Genomic DNA, 19,766 nt, shown 5'->3' with positions numbered 1-19,766 from the left:
GTCTCATATGCATCAACCCCAGCGCGCGACCGCCATGAGGACGCTCATATGCCCCAGGAGCCTCTGGAAAAGTTTTAGAGGGACCACTGTGCCTGGCTTGAAGGAAGCGAGGCAGTCCAGCACTGACTGAGCACGCTCGCTCGTGAGACGTGCTGTCATTGAGACTAACTCCAACCCGAGAAAAGAGATGCTCTGAACCGGAGTGAGCTTGCTCTTTTCCCAGTTGACCTGAAGCCCCAAACGGCTGAGGTGCTGGAGCACCTGGTCTCTGTGTGCGCATAGTAACTCTCAAGAGTGTGCTAGGATGAGCCAGTCGTCGAGGTAGTTGAGAATGCGGATGCCGGCTACCTTCGTGAAGACGCGAGGGGACAGAGACAGGCCGAAGGGGAGGACTTTGTACTGAAACACCTGGCCGTCGAACGCGAACCGTAAGAAGGGTCGGTGTCGTGGCAGAATTGAGACGTGGAAGTACGCGTCCTTCAGGTCTACCGCTGCGAACCAATCTAGATGCCGAACGCCAGCCAGAATATTTCTCTGCGTGAGCATTTTGAACGGGAGTTTTAACAGGGCCCGATTGAAAACTCGCAGGTCCAGGATTGGTCGTAAGCCGCCGCCTTTCTGGGGTACAATGAAGTAAGGGCTGTAGAAACCCTTCCTAATTTCAGTTGGAGGGACGGGCTCCACCGCGCCCTTTGCTAATAGGGTCGCGATTTCCGTGCGCAGGGAACCGGCATGATCGCCGTGTACTGCGGAAAAGCGGACACCCCTGAAGGGGGACGGGAGCCGGGCAAACTGAATTGCGTAACCGAGTCGAATGGTCCGGTGCAGCCAGCGTGATGCGTTGGGAAGCGAAAGCCACGCTGAGGGCAGGCGGAAGGCGGGATCGCTGCGTCCGGTGTACCGGGACTGTCGTAATCTGAAAGCAGATTGCCGTGAGAACGGCATTTGCGGGCCAGGTGACCAAGAGGCTAAGGAAATAGCTCTTTTATTGAGAATGAAAAAACAAAGGATTCTCCTCCCGGCCCTCCACCGGGGGACGGAGCGGTCTTACCACCTCCGGAGCTAACGTCTTCGGCTCTGGGTCGGCTGTCTCAGGAACGCTTGGGAGCCTTCCGGGTCCTAGAGGGGGTTCGTGAGACAGGGGTCGTGCGCCGCCTGCGGGGTGCTCGACGCTGGGGCTGAGAGCTTGGCCCGGGTTGAGGCGGAGCAGGAGCTGGTTTCTTCGCAGGGGGACGCCCTCGGCGGGCACATGGGGCGGGGCCCGTAGCGGCAGGTCTGCGGCAGGGCATGATGTGACTGACTGGCCTCCGTCTGCTTCTTCACCGCGGAGAACTGTTGGGCGAAGTCCTCGACGGTGTCGCCGAAAAGGCCAGTCTGGGAGACAGGTGCGTCCAGGAAGCGGTTCTTATCAGCCTCACGCAGCGGGGCTCTCCACGTAGTCGTCAGCTCGTCATGCACCTCCGGGAAAAACGGGACCGGGGGGATGCGAGGCCGCGAACGGCGCGCTGCCCCCAGGAACCAGTCATCCAACCGTGAAGGTTGTGGGGAGGATGGAGGGTGTCGGGGAACGGGAGGTTCGCGGGGGGCTACCCGGTGAAACTGCACCCGCTGCCGCCCCCAAATCGCCCCCAGCGCCAACCGCATCGTCCTCAATCCCGTGGGAAGGAGCAGTGCGGGGTTCAGCTGGGGTGGCTTGCTCTCTGTTGAAAGCAAGCCGCGACCGCAAAGTGGTCATGGTCATGTTCTCGCAGTGAGAACATGAGCCATCCACAAACGCCGCCTCGGTGTGATCGCAGCCAAAACACACGAGACAGCGCCTGTGGCCGTCTGAAGCGGAGAGCACTCTACCGCATCCAGGAACAACACAGGGGCGGAAGGGCATCTTGAAAAAGACGCGTCCTGAAAAGGACGTTCAACGCCGTTGTGTTTTGCTCTTTTAGAGAAATTACTCTTTTAATAGGAATTTACTCTTTTAAATACACAATGTGTGTGTGTGTCTGCGCTGTCGAAGCGCTCAGGGGCAAAAATGCACGCCGTGCAATGCGAAGGAGAAAGCCGCTGTTGTCGCCGTCAAGATCCAACAGCATGCAGATCGTCAGAGGAAACAGGAACGTTAGTGGTTTGTAACTCGCAGCAAACTGCAGACAGACCATCGGCTCGAAGAAATTTTCTGAATGAACTCCCGTATTTGCGCCGCTTAAATACCCGTATGTCCGGGGGCGGGACATGCAAATACCGGCTGCCAACTCTCATTGGCCTTTTTTCATAGATCAGAGGTGGATATCAAGAGAGACCCCTAGTGTCGCTTCTCCGACACAACGTGGAGAGAGCGACAGAAGGGGAACTACTCCTTTAATTAAAACATTTTTCATGGAAAAGTATGCAAAAAACCTCTCTTAAAGATATTAAGGAAATGTGTGTCCTGAGCTATCTCACCAGCCTCTGTGACAGCTGTAGACTTTGTAAATAGCAAACAAAAATGTCCACAAACTGCAGACATTTTGACCTGTCAATCATTTAGCTCCTTCTCGTAGTGTTGTATTTGAAGCGTATCGAGGATATGATTCATAAGGTTTGTCAGTTGAGAGAGCCATTGTGCCACTGTTGAATTTGACAGCCACAGGAACAAACAATGCTGCTATTCTGCTCTGTTTTGGCTTCAAAATTATCTTTGGAGGTTTTGGATTAAGGGGGCATGGCTAATTCATCAGAACTAGCCACATGAATGCTGAAATCTTTTACAGCACCTTTAAATTTGATCTTGACAAACAGTTTTTGAGATTTCGGTGTTCCTCCATTTAGATACATTCAGCTGCCTTTTGACTATTATATGTAAAAAAGATAGTTGACCAAGGGTGTTACCAAAATGGCCTCTTGAGTGAATTGACTTGTCTTAAAGGGACTTTGGGTTCTCTTTCTTTCTCAGGAGAAGGAGGTGAAGAAATGGAAAGAGGAGCTGTTGGATCAGAGGAGGAGGATGATGGAGGAGAAGCTGCTTCACGCAGAATTCAAGCGAGAGCTTCAGCTGCAGGCCATCGTGAAGAAAGCTCAGGAAGAGGAGGCAAAGGTTGGGGATTCTCGGCAGAATCAAATGCTAAAACTGTTAATTAAATAACACAAATGTTATTTACTCCAAACCTGTATGACTTTCTTCCTTGGAACTCAAAAGGAAAAAAAATGTGTCTTCACATGGCTTTTTATTATAGAGACTATCAAAACTGTGCTATCAAACTCCAAAAAAACTAAAACAAACATAAAGCCACAGTAAATGCAGCCAATGTGACTTAACACTCTATTCTATGTCTTTTATATCCATACAATAACTTTTTGTAATCAACAGACCAAAATTAAAGTCGTTAGTCACTCTCAAATGTAATGGTTTTTGAGCTGAGTTTGTGAAAAGTGTAAAATCTTGGACAAATCATCTTATATTTGTTAAGCTCAGTTCTTAGAATTGTTGTTTTCTGTGTTTATGCTGGTGATTTGTGTAGGTGAATGAGATCGCTTTCATCAACACTCTGGAAGCCCAAAATAAGAGACATGACGTACTGTCTAAATTGAACGAATATGAACAACGACTTAACGAGCTACAAGAGGAACGCCAGCGGAGGCAGGAGGAAAAACAAGCCAGGGATGAAGCCGTTCAGGTACAGATCTCCTGTTTTGTTTACTACTCTTGATCATTTTGAAAGTGTTATACTGTTGTAATGTATACAGACAGACTTTATTGATCCCGTGTGTGCGTTAGCAGTCACACAATCAACACTGTACAGTACACATAGCATACCACATACAGTGCATTCATAAAGTAGTCAGACCCCTTAATTTTTTTCAGATATTTTAATTAAATGTTTTTATGTAACCGCATGCTAAAATGCTTTAAATATTTTTTTTACCTACATCAATCTGTAGATTCTCCATACCCCATAATGACAAAGCAAAACCCAGATTTGTGATAACGTTGCAAATGTATTAAAAATAAATAACTGAAATATCACATTGACATAAGTATTCAGACCCTTAACTCAGTACTTATTTGAAGCACCTTTGGCAGCGATTACAGCCTCAAGTCTATTTATGATGCGACAAGTTTTGCACACCTGGATTTGTGGATTTTCTGCCATTTCTTCTCTGCAAATCCGCTCAACTCTGTCAGGTTGGATGGGGATCGTTGGTGGACAGCCATTTTCAGATCTCTCCAGAGATGTTCGATTGGGTTCAAGTTCATGCTCTGGCTGGACCACTCAGGGACATTCACAGAGTTGTCTCTAAGCCACTCTTGTGTTGTCTTGGCTGTGTGCTTAGGGTCATTGTCCTGTTGGAGGTGAACCTTTGGCCAATTTGAGGTCCTGAGCACTCTGGACCAGGTTTTAAGGATATCTTTGTATTTTGTTGATCTCTGGAGCTCAACCAGAGTGACAATCGGGTTCTTGGTCACTTCTCTTACCAAGGCCCTTCTCCCCTGATTGCTCAGTTTGGCCAGCTCTAGGAAGAGTCCTGGTTGTTACAAACTTCCATTTAAGAATTAAGGAGGCCATTGTGCTCTTGGGAATCTTCAGTGGAGCCTTCCCCGGATCTGTGCCTTGACACAATCCTGTCTCTGAACTCTCCAGACAGTTCCTTTGACCTCATAGCTTGGTTTTTGCTCTGATATGCATTTTCAGCTGTGAGACCTTGTATAGATAGGTGTGGGTCTTTACAATCAAGAAGTGTAGAAACATCTTAAAGATGATCCAGAGAAATGGGATGCACCTGAGCTAAATTTCAAGTGTTTTTTTTTTTATATATATATATATAAATTTGCAAAGTTAGCAAAAATCTTGTTTTTGCTTTGTCATTATGGGTTATATGGTGTAGATTGATGTGGGAAAAAAAATAGTTTAATGCATTTTAGCATAAGGCTGCAACATAACAATGTGAAATAATGAAGGGGCATGAATAGTTTCTGTATATTACAATAAATACAGGATATTAGGTATACATTTTAACAACATGCAACATTTACATAATATACACAGCATATATGACAATAGATAGATAAACAAAATGGATAAAGTTTCTTGTCACATTACACAAGAAACTTGTGGGCATAAGGGTCTATTTAGCTTGCTTATTTTTTCTTAAATATGGTTTCTATTATTCATATTAAGATATGCATGAAAAATAAGCTGTGACTATAACTATGCGACAATGCATCTTTTCAGGAGCGTAAGCGGGCTCTGGAGGCCGAACGGCAGGCACGTGTGGAGGAACTTCTGATGAAGAGGAGAGAACAAGAGGCCAGAATCGAGCAACAGCGGCAGGAGAAGGAGCGAGCGAGAGAAGATGCTGCGCGAGAGAGAGCCAGGTCAGCAGTGCTTGCGGCCTGCTAAACAGGCCAGGATCTTGAAAACACAAGGACAAAAGCCTGGTGTGTGTGTGTGTGTGTGTGTGCATGCGTGCAGTGCAGTGCATCCGGAAAGTTTTCACAGCGCTTCACTTTTTCAACATTTTGTTATGTTACAGCCTCATTCCAAAATTGATTAAATTCATTATTTTCCTCAAAATTCAACAAACAATAACGTGAAATAAGTTTGTTTGAAATCTTTGCAAATTTATTACAATTAAAAGATTAAAAAATCACATGTATATAAGTATTCACAGCCTTTGCCATGACACTCAAAATTGAGCTCAGCGTGCATCCTGTTTCCACTGATCATCCTTGAGATGTTTCTACAACTTGATTGGAGTCCACCTGTGTTAAATTCAGTTGATTGGACATGATTTGGAAAGGCACACACCTGTCTATATAAGGTCCCACAGTTAACAGTGCATGTCAGAGCACAAACCAATCCATGAGGTCCAAGGAATTGTCTGTAGACAACTGAAACAGGATTATATTGAGGCACAGATCTGGGGAAGGGTACAAAAAAAATGTCTGCAGCATTGAAGGACCCAATGAGCACAGTGTCCTCCATTATCTGTAAATGGAAGAAGTTTGGAACCACCAGAACTCTTCCTAGAGCTGACCGCCGAATAAGTCGAACTTTTAAAGCTGAACGAGTACTCGATGAATTTATTACTCTCGCTTTTTTATCACACATTTCCCCAACTAAGATTAAATAAAATGTTGGAAAGTCTGTCAAACCTCGTGCTGTTTCTGGCTGTGTGTAGCTTCTGCCATAGTGTATATCCTTCTGATGTATCCCAATTTTAAAAAAGAGTGCCTAAAGTTTTTCAACAATTGTCCCTGAGCATTTCCGCCTGATCTTTACGATTTGTGTGGCATGTTTCACCATTGATTGTTTGTCACAACATAATGCAGATTTTCAAAAATAGCTGTTTAAGAAGGATTGGGTGATTTAAGGATGATACTTTACATCTTTTTTTTGTTTTGGTAATCAACATTATGCCACAAATGCTGTCAGATGAGCTTAACTTGTGTTGAACCCAGAACATTCCTTTAATGTACCTTAAATGCGATCTTCCACACTAATACGTTTTTAGTTAAAAACACATTCATGTTGCTATATGTGCGGCTCTCATCCACACTAATAGGGTTTTCCTCCACCGAAAATGGAGACTCTTATAACCATTCTCTATTAATGCATACTTTGGAAAACAGTGACGTGAGGAAACTGCAACCTTTATCATGCATATGTTTATTAGTGTGCATGTGGCCTTAATTGAGAATATTGCTCTAACAGCACAAAGATCTTAATATGTCTCATCTGTCATCTGAATGTTTTTTTCTTCTTCAATATATACACCATAGAGACCGTGAGGGGCGCCTGGCAGCTCTCAGTGCAGCTCAACAGGAAGCCATGGAAGAACTACAGAAGAAGATCCAGATGAAGGTAATTATAAAACATACGTGATCTCAATTTTGACACCAGTTTCAAAGTTTGATCCCGTTCTATTACAATCCTCGGACCTTACTCTCTTCATTGTATCTTTTGCTCTATTTTCAACGTGTACATGTAATGTTTTTTAGCATGATGAGAGCAGCCGTAGACACATGGAACAGATCGAGCAAAGGAAAGAGAAGGCAGCGGAGTTGGGCAGCGGAAGACATGCTAACACGGACTACGCACCCAAACTCACACCCTATGAACGACAGAAACAATGTTCTCTCTGTAATGTTGTGGTAGGTACTGCATTACAAGATTCTTTAAGATTGTTTAATATTACTAATGCATTATACTGGAATTAGTGATCATCATATAAGGCGTATAGTAGTTCAGTAATTCTCAACTGTTGGGTCGTGAACCAAAAAAGGCATGATTCTGAGAGGATCACAGATGACAGAGACAAATCAATGCCAAATGCAAATAATAAAATGCAGCAGCTTGTATTTGTAGGCTAGCGAAATAAATGTGCATATTAAGTTTTAAAATTGAGAAGAAAATGATTGAAGTTTGGTGCTGAGGGCTATAGGTTTGGACTATCTGCCTTTGATGTTTTGCTAGGCAGAGTACATAATATCACGACTACAAGGTGATCTGGAGGATTTTCATAGAGAATGCATTCAAATGAGATTTTAACTGCATTAATTAAACATGAACTTTGGGCGGAGATTAATAGCTGGGCGTGATTATACTTTTCAAGTGACAGGCCACAAATCTTTGGCTTTTACTGCAGCTGGGGCCAGACACCTTGGAGCTTCAAACTGGCATCAGATTAAGCACTTGGAGAGAATGAAATCTTGTTAAAAATGTCAGATGACCTTGGCCAGGCTCTGACACCAGAGATCATCTTTAGGTCAGCGGGAAGCACTCTAGATAATGACATTAAACACAGACTGTCCTGCATGGGCTCGACTCCAGGACTCAAAGGAGACAAACAGCACAAGCATAAAGCATCTAGATATTGTCCTCCTCACCTGCCACAGTTCTGTCCAGTAAATGAACATATGTGTATGCAAAGCACCTTGCAGTACACTTATTACAACACTACAGGAACCTGAGGTTAAGTTCATGGATCACCTATTTTAGGTTTGAACCCACAACTGTTCGGTTGGCAGCCGACTAATATACACCACCCCAGATCTCTTGAAGAACACATCCATTGCATGAATAATAGAGGTAGTCTATGAAGGAGGAGTCTGTGTGTTTTCACTTGAGCTCCTTGAGTTTTCAGGACAGGTGAGCTGCTCTACAAACTCAAGAGGTGACATTCAGGCTAGTTGAAATCAGTACCCGTGTGCACGATACTTTCAAAATGGAGGCGTCAAAGCTCTTTAGTCATTTTACTTATCGGTTATTTGTCTGCCTGTTCTGATTTTGAAGCTCTTATGCAAAGTGATTGTGAGCTTTGCAGATGTCAGTCAGGATCAAGGGCTCATATTTAGCTTTGAAGGGTCGGAACATATGTCTTGACACCCGAGAACTGTCAGGTCCTTAATGATGTCGAAACGTATTGTGAGGTATATGGTGAGGTATATCTCAGGCCCTTGGCTTTTTCATTGTTGAATCGACCTTTGACCTCTGTGTTTGTGTTTGTAGATCACCTCTGAAGTGCACCTGTACAGTCACATTAAGGGGAAGAGGCACCAGCAGGCCGTTCGAGACAGCAGCAGCATTCAGGGGCGAGAGCTGTCAGACGATGAGGTGGTGAGTCTCCAAGAAAAAAATGAAAAACAACACTGAGGAATGTTAGCGTGCCCCTAGGGGTTCTTAATGGATCTGCAGGAGGTTTGCAGAGATTTGTTTGAAATACAAATAAAATTAAATATAATTTATAGTTAGAGTTAGAGTAACATAGCAAATATTTTTTTTGTAAATAATTTAAAATGACTAGAATTTGTATGTATTTTTAATATTTAAAAATAAAAAAACAAGTTATATGAAATAACATTAAGATCAAAATAAAAACATGCATTTAAAAGAAATCTAAAATAATATATAAAATTGTTATAAAATGTGTAAAATTAAACATTTAAAAAAATTTATTGTACATATTTTATTCACAACATTTTATTATATTAAAACAAATTACTTTTGTTAAATGGCATGTTACTCTTTCCTTTTTTATTTCACATGTTGCATATTCTCCGATCAGCCTCAACATTAAAACCACCTGCCTGATATTGTGTACTGTATGTCTTCCTCGTGCCGCCAAAGCAGCGCCAACCCGCATCTCAGAATAACATTCTGAGATTATATTCTTCTCATCACAGTTGTACAGAGCGGTTATCTGAGTTACCATAAACTTTGTCATTTTGAAACAGTCTGGCCATTCTCTGTTGACCTCTCTCATCAACAAGACGTTTCTATCCACAGAACTGCCGCTCACTGGATGTTTTTTGTTTTTCTCTCAATTCGGAGACTGTTGTGCATCAAAATCCCAGGAGATCAGCAGTTACAGAAATACTCAAATCAGCCGGTCTGGCACCAACAATCATCCATGCGATTATGCACAGAATAGAATGCTCATAAATATAAGTTTACATGCCATGTAACAAATGTAATTTTCTCTTTATTATTTAATAAAATGCAAAAAAAAAGAGGATGTTTTAAATGTTTCATTGCACACATTTTTTTTTTATTTTTTATTTTTTTATTAAAATATTTAATTACATTTGTATAGGAGTTGAGATGAAATAAAGTTGCCCTAACAATGGTAAACAATACCAGAAATTCTGACACACAAATCTAAGACAAAATTTGTGGAAATATATTGCACTCTTGCCCATGTCTCTCTCTCTCTCTCTCTCTCTCTCTCTCTCTCTCTCTCTCTCTCTCTCTCTCTCTCTCTCTCTCTCTCACACTCACACACACACACACTACTATCAAGTGCATCTTTTATGGGATAAATTTCCTTTTTATGATTTTGCTTCTCATTTTTTATATCCACAAAGTTAGATGGGATCAACAGAAAACTTCCGTGTTTCTGGGACTGTAAAAGGCTACGACAGAATCAACACTAATAGAGTTTGTGAATATGGTGTGAGGTGAGATCACCCTGCCTTGTCTCGGGCTTGACAGAATGCCTTTCCCCTGAACAGTGCTCGTTAAATGCGGGATCTCTCAGCGCAATATGAGATTGCCTTTTGCACTGGGCTTCTTTGTATGGCTGACAACTGTTGGTGCTATATGCTGCACCTTTGGCCCCTGGACCTACTTCATTCAAACTTTTTTTTTTTTTTTCAGCGAGTAATATTTAAACTGCCACCTCTAAATCATTAGCCTTGGCTGCGGCCACCCATTTCTCTGCTTGACAGCATCATAAACACACAGCCGAGCCACTGCACCACGTTTTGCAACCATGCGACTCGTAAGGTGCAGCTGACTTAATGCGCCCTGTCTAAACTGTGAAGCTTGATGTGTTGAATTGAATTAACCTTGAACTATTTTTAAAATCACTTTCATGTTTTTTACATAAGTTGTTTGGATAAAATAAGGAAATTGTGTCACATAATTCACAGGTAAATGGCAAAGTTTAATGAAATGAGCTAAACTAAAAACTTTAGCTTGTAAATCTTAAGATGCCTGTCAAGAAAATGTACTGGTTATATTTCAAATTAAAAATGTATTCTTTCAAAAACATTTCAAATGTCCAAAATCAAAGGAAAAAAGTAAATGCTTATTTTAGGACCTTAAAGTTTTTTTTTTATTATTGTGACACTAGTATTTGTGACAATTTCTGCCCAAATTCTCATTAACGCAATGTGTCTTGATGTTTTTCTTTGACTGTTTTAATTATGTTCAGTGATGATTCTCATTACCGTAATACAGCATTTTTTCCTGTGTTATGCATTAATTTGTTTTACATTTAAATCAGCATAATTTCAAGCAAGTACAGCAAATGCTATAGTGATGTATAAATACTTTGCAATTTAAATCATTTCTTTTTAACATTACAATAATAAGAATTGAGGTAGGAGCTGTGTAGCTGTCAAAAAATTTGTCACAGTGCAAAATGTTCCTAAAAAAATTTTCTTGACCAGAGTTGTGAGATTCACCCTCCTGTGAACCGTAAATTCACACTGTTATTTTGTACAGGGAGCGTTCATTAACCGTGTTATTGTCTCTTATTTGAAAAGAACACTTCTTTTTAAACTCCTCTGACTGAGTTTAAGCAATATGTGTCAACTTGCAGTTTGGAAAGTCATTCACAGTTGTAGCATTTTAAAGAAACACAGCTGTAGGACTTTTGTTTAGATAGTCCTGCCATGGACTCTTCGGCCCTTCTTATTTATGTCTCTGCCCATTTTGGTGTGCAGTATTTCATTCACGCAACTGCCAACTATTTTGCAGTCTGTTCTTCCATAATTCTTGCCTTTATGAAAGATTTTTAATTAAAACTATGATGGTTGGCTGAACCGTGCAGAGGTCACAACATAGTTTTTCAGCAGAAGCGGGCCTAGAGCCTCCGTCTGTCCTCGTATTTAGTCATATTTTGCTTTTTTAAAGACTCTGTGTTAAATGGAAAATGCTGAGATTTTCAGCAGCGAGGGATCAATGAGGCTGCGGGACACTTGGATTGCCTTTTGGTTGTCTTACACTCTTTATTGGTTGTCATCTCTTCTGGTTTAATGTGATAAATTGGTCGCTCCAGGACCTTTGTGTTTGATGTATTGGAGTTTTATTTATCCTCTTAATTTGACACCAGATAAAGAAGCAAAGCTGAACACCCAGTTATTTCAGGTAAAACATTATGAAGCTTTGTCCTAGTCAGAGCCATGGCCCTAGTGGTTGGCGCACATGCTACAGGCACATTGAGCGGTAGTGTTCATGCGGGAGATGCAGGTTCGAATCCAGGCCTGTGTTGTTTGGTGTCCTAATCCCTTTTCTTGGCGTCATTTCTAGTCATCAGTCCACTAGTCCAGACCAATATATTGGCCAGGCCGATAAATTGGTGTTTGGCTAATTTGAAACTGTGCCAGTTTGGCTGATGATTATACATGGTCATCAATTCTTCCTAGTGTCGGTTCCAGTCTTGTCTATGGCAAATGCACATTTCTGTTTTCAAATCTATTTTATGTATTTGAGAGAATATAAAAGTGAAATAAGTGTTTCAGCAATTTTGTATGTTCCTTTATTATGAAATTGTGTGTGTGTGTGTGTGTGTGTGTGTGTATATATATATATATATATATATACACACACACACAGTATCTCACAAAAGTGAGTACACCCCTCACATTTTTGTAAATATTTGATTATATCTTTTCATGTGACAACACTGAAGAAATGACACTTTGCTACAATGTAAAGTATTGAGTGTACAGCTTGTATAACAGTGTAAATTTGCTGTCCCTCAAAATAACTCAACACACAGCCATTAATGTCTAAACCTCTGGCAACAAAAGTGAGTACACCCCTAAGTGAAAATGTCCAAATTATGCTCAAAGTGTCAATATTTTGTGTGGCCACCTTTATTTTCCAGCACTGCTTTAACACTCTTGGGCATGGAGTTCACCAGAGCTTCACAGGTTGCCACTGGAGTTCTCCTCCACTCCTTCATGATGACATCACAGAGCTGGTGGATGTTAGAGACCTTGTGCTCCTCCACCTTCCGTTTGAGGATGCCCCACAGATGCTCAATATGGTTTAGGTCTGGAGACATGCTTGGCCAGTCCATCACCTTCACCCTCAGCTTCTTTAGCAAGGCAGTGTTTGTCTTGGAGGTGTGTTTGGGGTTGTTATCATGCTGGAATACTTCCCTGCGGCCCAGTCTCCGAAGGGAGGGGATCATGCTCTGCTTCAGTATGTCACAGTACATGTTGGTATTCATGGTTCCCTCAATGAACTGTAGCTCCCCAGTGCTGGCAGCACTCATGCAGCCCCAGACCATGACACTCCTACCACCATGCTTGACTGTAGGCAAGACACACTTGTCTTTGTACTCTTCACCTGGTTTCCGCCCCACACGCTTGACACCACCTGAACCAAATAAGTTTATCTTGGTCTCATCAGACCACAAGACATGGTTCCAGTAATCCATGTCCTTAGTCTGCTTGTCTTCAGCAAACTGTTTGCGGGCTTTCTTGTGCATCATCTTTAGAAGAGGCTTCCTTCTGGGACGACAGCCATGCAGACCAATTTGATGCAGTGTGCGGCGTATGGTCTGAGCACTGACTGGCTGACCCCCCCACCGCTTCAACCTCTGCAGCAATGCTGGCAGCACTCATACGTCTATTTCCCAAAGACAACCTCTGGATATGCCGCTGAGCACGTGCACTCAACTTCTTTGGTCGACCATGGCGAGGCCTGTTCTGAGTGGAACCTGTCCTGTTAAACTGCTGTATGGCCTTGGCCACCGTGCTGCAGCTCAGTGTCAGGGTCTTGGCAATCTTCTTATAGCCTAGGCCATCTTTATGTAGAGCAACAATAATTTTTTTCAGATCCTCAGAGAGTTCTTTGCCATGAGGTGCCATATTGAACTTCCAGTGACCAGTAGAGAGGGAGTGTGAGAGCGATTACAACAAATTTAACACACCTGCTCCCTATTCACACCTGAGACCTTGTAACACTAATGAGTCACATGACAACAGGGAGGGAAAATTGCTAATTGGGCCCAATTTGGACATTTTCACTTAGGGGTGTACTCACTTTTGTTGACAGCAGTTTAGACATTAATGGCTGTGTCTGTACTATACATTGTAGCAAAGTGTCATTTCTTCAGTGTTGTCAAATGAAAAGATATAATCAAATATTTACAAAAATGTGAGGGGTGTACTCACTTTTGTGAGATACTGTATATCAGAATTATATTGGCCACCTGGCTCTCTAGATATTGGTATTGGCATCAGCCATTAAGAATCCCATATCGGCCAACCATTATTTTCTACTTAGTCTGTCAATAAAATGTCACAAATCCCCACAAAAATAACAGAATATATACTGTAAAAATGTTAATCGGTTGACAGCCCTTTTAATATAATAATCAAATGAATTGCATGATGTGCTGATTAATCAAATTTACTGCATATAATCTATTGAGAAAACTAAAGATAATTATAAATATAATGTATCAAAAATATTGTAATTCAAATCATTTAAGTTCCGTACATTCTATACATATACAGTATGTGGCAACAGACAGAAAGCATTTAGATAATACAAAAAGTGGCTTTAAAGTCATTATATTTATTGTTTTATTTCTGTATTATTCAACATAACCCTATTATTAGCCTGCTTCCTCTATTTTTATCTGCTGGTCTATCTATGTACTCATGCATCAGACAGACTCGTTTGGAGTGTCTCACTTTGGTTGCATTGCATCGTATTCGTTTTCAGCACCTCTAGTCATAAGCATTAGGGTTATGACTTTTCTAACCAGACGGTTCGCCACCCATGGTTCGGCAAGTGTTGGCACCGTGGTTCACAAATTTAATGATGCATCTAGAGCACAAGGTTTGGTGAAGAAAACGGGAGTGTCAAACAGACTGGCACAGTTACAACCTCCGCTAATGCACCTGTATGGCTCTGTAAATGGGCCTGTGTTTCACTTGGGTCAACTTGATGACATCATAGTTCTACATGCGTTTTTGGAGTTGGAAAAAGGCAAGTGGAGAAAACGAGTCGCTTATAGAGAAACCCCCTGCATTTCTCATTTCTGGGAACATTTAGTTTTTCAGTCAATCACAACAGCTATGATCAAATTTATTTTACAAACGGTTACTGTTTGCAGACATCACTCGGCGCGAGAGCCATATAATGATAATATATGTAAATAATGCATGCAAGGGTTTAAAATGCACACACGATTTCTACATGTTTCCTTGTGTGGCTGTAATCTATTGCGAGCATTAATAATGTGCTTTGATTAATGGCATTAAAATGCCGTTATAGTAATTCATTGATACATGATTCATCTTTTACACCAACATCACCCAGGGAAAGAGCCGCAGGTGAGCCGAAACTGCACACACTCCCTTCCATTATTAAGCAGGCATTAAGTGCTAATTCGGACAGATATGGAAAAATAACTCAAGCGTTTGGGGTGTTCATGTGGGATGATTAAAATACTCGAGCAGCATTATCACAACATCCCTTCGTGTATCCATTTTAATAGCAAGGTTAAAAATTTAGATTTAGTGATTAGAGAAATTTTTGATGAAACCCTGATGAAAATGAACCATGGTTTTACTATAGTAATATTGTAGTAATCATGACTGCTGTCACCATGGTTTTCTTTGCAGAAACCATGGTTTTGATACAATTAACATTACGTATGTAACCTCGGTTCCCTGAGACAAAGGGAACGAGACATTTCATTGCTACGCATATGGGGACTTAGTTGAAACCTCTCTACAATAATGCCAATATTCTAATATTGGCTATGGTGTTTGAGCCCTGCCTGTTTTGGCACAAAACTTTCCTCTATTAAACCAGGTGCACTAACACCATTTCCTCATAATTTCTGACTGAGAACAAGGAGCGCATCACTCGTGCCTCAAGAACTCTGAGTCTTGTAGTGCTGCTAGCGTTCGCAATGTCTCGGTCCCTTCGTCTCAGGGAACCGAGGTTACGTACGTAACCGAGAGGTTCCGTTATGATTCAGTACACATTGCTTAGCTACATAATTATGCATTATGTCTAGGTTGTAAAACCTTGCAAATGTGTTTTGAGATGTCCATCCTTCTTCAAAACATATGTCTTGTAAGGACACACCATTCATCCATACCCATGTGGAGGCCATGCCTCTAGTTGTGTGTGCTTTAACACCAGTTGGGCAAGTCTTACCCTACGACTCATAAGCTGGTGTATTTGCATCGACAGTCCAGTGAGAGAGCCTTTGCTTGGAGATGGACATTCCTTTTGTGCGTCCTCCATAGCATATAAAGAGCTGATCAGATGAGGCAAGTATGCTCAACATATTCATGTAGTGCCCACACAGGGCATAACAATGCAATGATTGTTCCTCATCTGAATTAATTGGGGGAGGGAAAAGGCCTGAAGGTGAACCACCTGCGCATTGACGGGTGTGGTTAGGACCTTGGGTACATAGCCTTTCCTGGGTTTGACAGTGGCTCTTGAAAGACCGGGACCAAACTCCAGACATGATTTAAACTGATAGTGAATGCAGGTCACAGACCCATTTTATTCGTCTTAACGAATATGTTGTGCAGTTCAACAGAGTCCATAGACTCGAAGAGGGGTTTGTGAGATCTTTTAGGACTAAAGTTATGTCGTCTTGGTCCTTTAAGGAACTTTGATTAAATCATGCTTGCCTATACAGGCGCCGGCTTCATGTGCGTTATACGCAGATATAGTTGCCACATACACTTTGAACGTTGACGGGGTGAGTCATGCGTCTATACAGTTTGAGGGTGAAGTCTCCTGAATTCCACCATGGCAGTTTATATATATGCCATAACTGAGCGAACCAGGACCTGACGGTGTGCTATTTCCGACTGAGAAGCCTTTAAGGCTAGAAATACAGTAGATAGCTTCCATGGTGCTAAAGCAGCTATACAGCAGCGGGATATAGTGATGTGCATGCGTCCTTGGCGCCAAGCACGTCGTGGCACACAGCGCTTCAGCCAGCACTAAAGAGGTCTCATGTGTAAGAGACCTAATGGAATGACGCAGATGCCGCCGCCATAAATCCCAATGCTTTCTGAAACCATTTTAGTGGAAGTGTTCTTCCTAGTTTGAACTGAGACAGACACTGTAGAATGGCTGAATCAGTAGTCTGAGCAGGCATAACAAAGCCTCTGATTGTGGCAGTAACAGCCAATCGGTAGTTCAAGATGCATACGGCGCTCCGTCTCAGAGGGGCGAGAACCGCTTCACAGGGTTGTGCCCGTCAGGAGTGATTTTGAGGCAGCAGGTATGGGGATTTTAGTCGGGTGCTGGCTCGAAACAGTGCGAGGGCGAACTGGCTGTGATTTATAATCCATTTGGGCACCTGTTTTTATAACTGAACCTTGAGAAATTCTAACCATTACACCCATAATAAGCATGTATTTTAAAGACCATATGTGAAGGTTTTTTCTGTTGTATGCTGACTGCTCGTTGGTGTTGCCTGTTGCGCTGACTGCACCCTGCTGCATCCAGGTGGTACATCAGGCTTGAAATGCTCCAATAGTAGGAACTTTGCTTACTATGGAATTTACGTACAGGTCGAAGGCATGCAATGCATATGTAATTAATTGCACAGAAATTGTGTTAAATCAACATTCCTAATTATTAAGCAATATATTTTATGAGAGACTGTGCACTATTAGGGACAATGACCAGCAGAGCCCTTATAATATTTAATTCATGATGAAGTCCTGTACTTAAAGGAATAGCAGTTCACCTACCTCAATTTACTGCCCTGTTTTCTTAGTATCTTTCCAAACTGGCTAGACTTTCTCCCATGGATCACCAAAGGAGAGATTTTAAAGAATGTATTGGCATGTAATGAAAGTGAATCAGCATCTGTGCTGTCAAGTGCCAAAATGACCACAAAAACAAAAAAGTCATGCCATAAAATAATCCTAATTATTATTTGGTCCTTACGCTCTTTTCCAAGTCTTTTGAAGCCATAATATAGCTTTGTGTAACAAACAATTTCAAGACTGAAATTTCAGATGTTAAAACTAACAACTGAATATTAATATATTTTTTTAAATATTGCACTAATATAGACTGACATGTAAACTAAGGTTTATAGTTGGCCTGTGGGTTCTGATATATATATATATATAACAATAATTAGGTGAACAGGTTTTTCACGCCACAGATGTTACAGATTTATGTAACTGAATAGACATAAGCCTTTTAGTCGCCGCCTTCAAAAGCAAACGACACGTAAAGAAGTGAAGTATGTTGCTGTTTGTTAGAGCAGTGTGAATACAGTTAATACAACTAGCAATAGCAACCCATTTCTCACTTGAATGAGTTTGATGCTTCAGCTCTCACTTATTGAAATAGTATGGTTGTAGCATCACTTAGCGGTTTAGAGCAGCAAGTGCACATTTACCACGGCAATAGCGACGGTAAGAAAAAAGCCATTCTTGACCGGTGACACCTGTATATGGTATATTTTAGCACAGCTGGAATGCTGTTTTGACCAATCGATATCCAGGGACAGAACTATCCTTTTTTTGTGAAATAATATTATAAAATGTAATATGTAAATTCAAGCAACTTTTTTTATTGCAGGGTCTTCAAATTGTGTTTCAATGAACACTAACAAAATCATCAATCAAAGTCTATTTTTCTAAGAGAAATGCTGTGCTTCTCAAACTTCACCATGTGAACCGATGCTTCCAAGGTCACTTAATGAAATCCTGCAAGGGCTGCACAGCTGAGGTTGTGTGTGTGGGTCGTGGGTTAGTTACCTTATACCTCCTCCTGTCTTTACATTGTACGTGGATGACAAACAGTTGCCTGTTTCACATCGGGGAGGGAAAGCCATCCTCTGCCGACTCTTTTGTGTCACACAAAAGAATGGAGGATGGGGACATGTATCAGTGTGACAGTGAGAGCACCAGCGGAGGTGTGATGTTTTGAGCGGTCTCTCGTTACACCTCACAGAAAGCACTGTGGGTTTTTTCGGGGTGTTGTAGCCCACGGGCTGGTCTCTCTCACTTTTTATATCTCTCTCACATCTCTTTCTCGCTGCCCAGCTCCTATTGTCCCTTTGTGCAAGTAGACACCTGTCCATCACCTGTCCATAGAATTTGATAGGACATCATATGCTATATTGTCAGAACATACATTTTTAATGTCACTTATGGTGATTTCTAAGGCAAGCATCACTTACTATTGCTCATACTTCGAATTAAAATGTGACGTTAAACTCATCCCGCACTGTTTCTGTTATAACGAATTACAACTCAAATGTCTGGCTTACTGAAGGGAGATGTGATATTACTTAAAGTGGCTGGGTGAGTTTTAGCTTGGTAGATGATAAAACTGGCAGCAACAAAAAATCCCTTAGAGTTATCCATATCTGAGGGCTAGAATATCGTCGAGACTTGCGGGTTAGAGACTGCAGTAGGACATGATTTTTCATTTAAAAAATATTCCTTAATGAAATCCTGCTCTAATCTCAATCTTGTGTGCAAAACACTGTTTGTTGAAGTGATTGACTATTGCCATAATGCTTTGCTTCACGTTTATTAGCTTAGCTCCTGCCCTGATCTCTTAACAGATCTGTTTTTGTTGCGCTCCCTTCTCCTCCAAACCCATCTTCCTATAATCTCAAGATTGTTATAGAAACAATCCCATTAAGTGAATGGCAGGAGAACTAGATCGCCTTTCAGAGAGATTACTCAACAGATGCCTCTCTGGCCACAGGGAGGCAATGGTTATGACCGCAGGGCTCAACTCCTGGTCCCGAGGGACGTAGGGGGAAGCTTCCTCAAAAGCACACATAAATACTCATCCATTTGAAACACTATATGATGCAAATGTACAGATTTCAAACAGAGGTCCATGAGGCAACTTGTCACATTTGTCTCAAGCTAAAGCATTAAGGACAGGTGTCAAGCATTCATGGCCGTTTGTGCCATGGTCGTAAATCTTTGATGCTTTGTTATTTCTCAACGTTAATGAATCCCAAAAAAGCTTTGGGAAGAACCAGAGATCATATTTTTGTTCTTCTCTTTATTAATGTCATTCGCTAAGGCAAGCATCCATATTATTTGTGCACATACTAAGGGTCAGGTTTTTTTTTTGTTAACCCCGTAAGTATTAAAAGAGGGAAATGGACATGAATGATACCTCAATTTGTTTGGCTTATTAAAGATAAGCATGCTGTTAATTTTTTAAACAGTCATACTTATGATTCACCTGGCAGGCAATAAAACAGGTCAACAAAAAATCTCTATGTAAATAGATGTA

The 19,766-nt window shown here is 41.6% G+C and overlaps 1 protein-coding gene across 3 annotated transcripts in view; it reads left to right on the top strand.

The window, feature by feature from the left end:
* The window catches only part of LOC127640187 (S phase cyclin A-associated protein in the endoplasmic reticulum-like), a 161,765-nt gene that overhangs the window by 55,023 nt on the left and 86,976 nt on the right, over positions 1–19,766 (top strand). For all 3 annotated transcript variants that reach the window (XM_052122615.1, XM_052122614.1, XM_052122616.1), the window contains 6 exons: positions 2,927–3,067; positions 3,492–3,647; positions 5,205–5,347; positions 6,755–6,836; positions 6,974–7,126; positions 8,484–8,591. In XM_052122615.1, coding sequence (XP_051978575.1) covers positions 2,927–3,067; positions 3,492–3,647; positions 5,205–5,347; positions 6,755–6,836; positions 6,974–7,126; positions 8,484–8,591 — 783 coding nt within the window. The remainder of the gene's footprint in view (positions 1–2,926; positions 3,068–3,491; positions 3,648–5,204; positions 5,348–6,754; positions 6,837–6,973; positions 7,127–8,483; positions 8,592–19,766) is intronic.

Source organism: Xyrauchen texanus, chromosome 49, assembly GCF_025860055.1.
Source record: "Xyrauchen texanus isolate HMW12.3.18 chromosome 49, RBS_HiC_50CHRs, whole genome shotgun sequence".
NCBI lineage: Eukaryota > Metazoa > Chordata > Actinopteri > Cypriniformes > Catostomidae > Xyrauchen > Xyrauchen texanus.
Note: the sequence above shows the minus strand (reverse complement) of the source record. Positions and strands in the feature narration are given on the sequence as shown.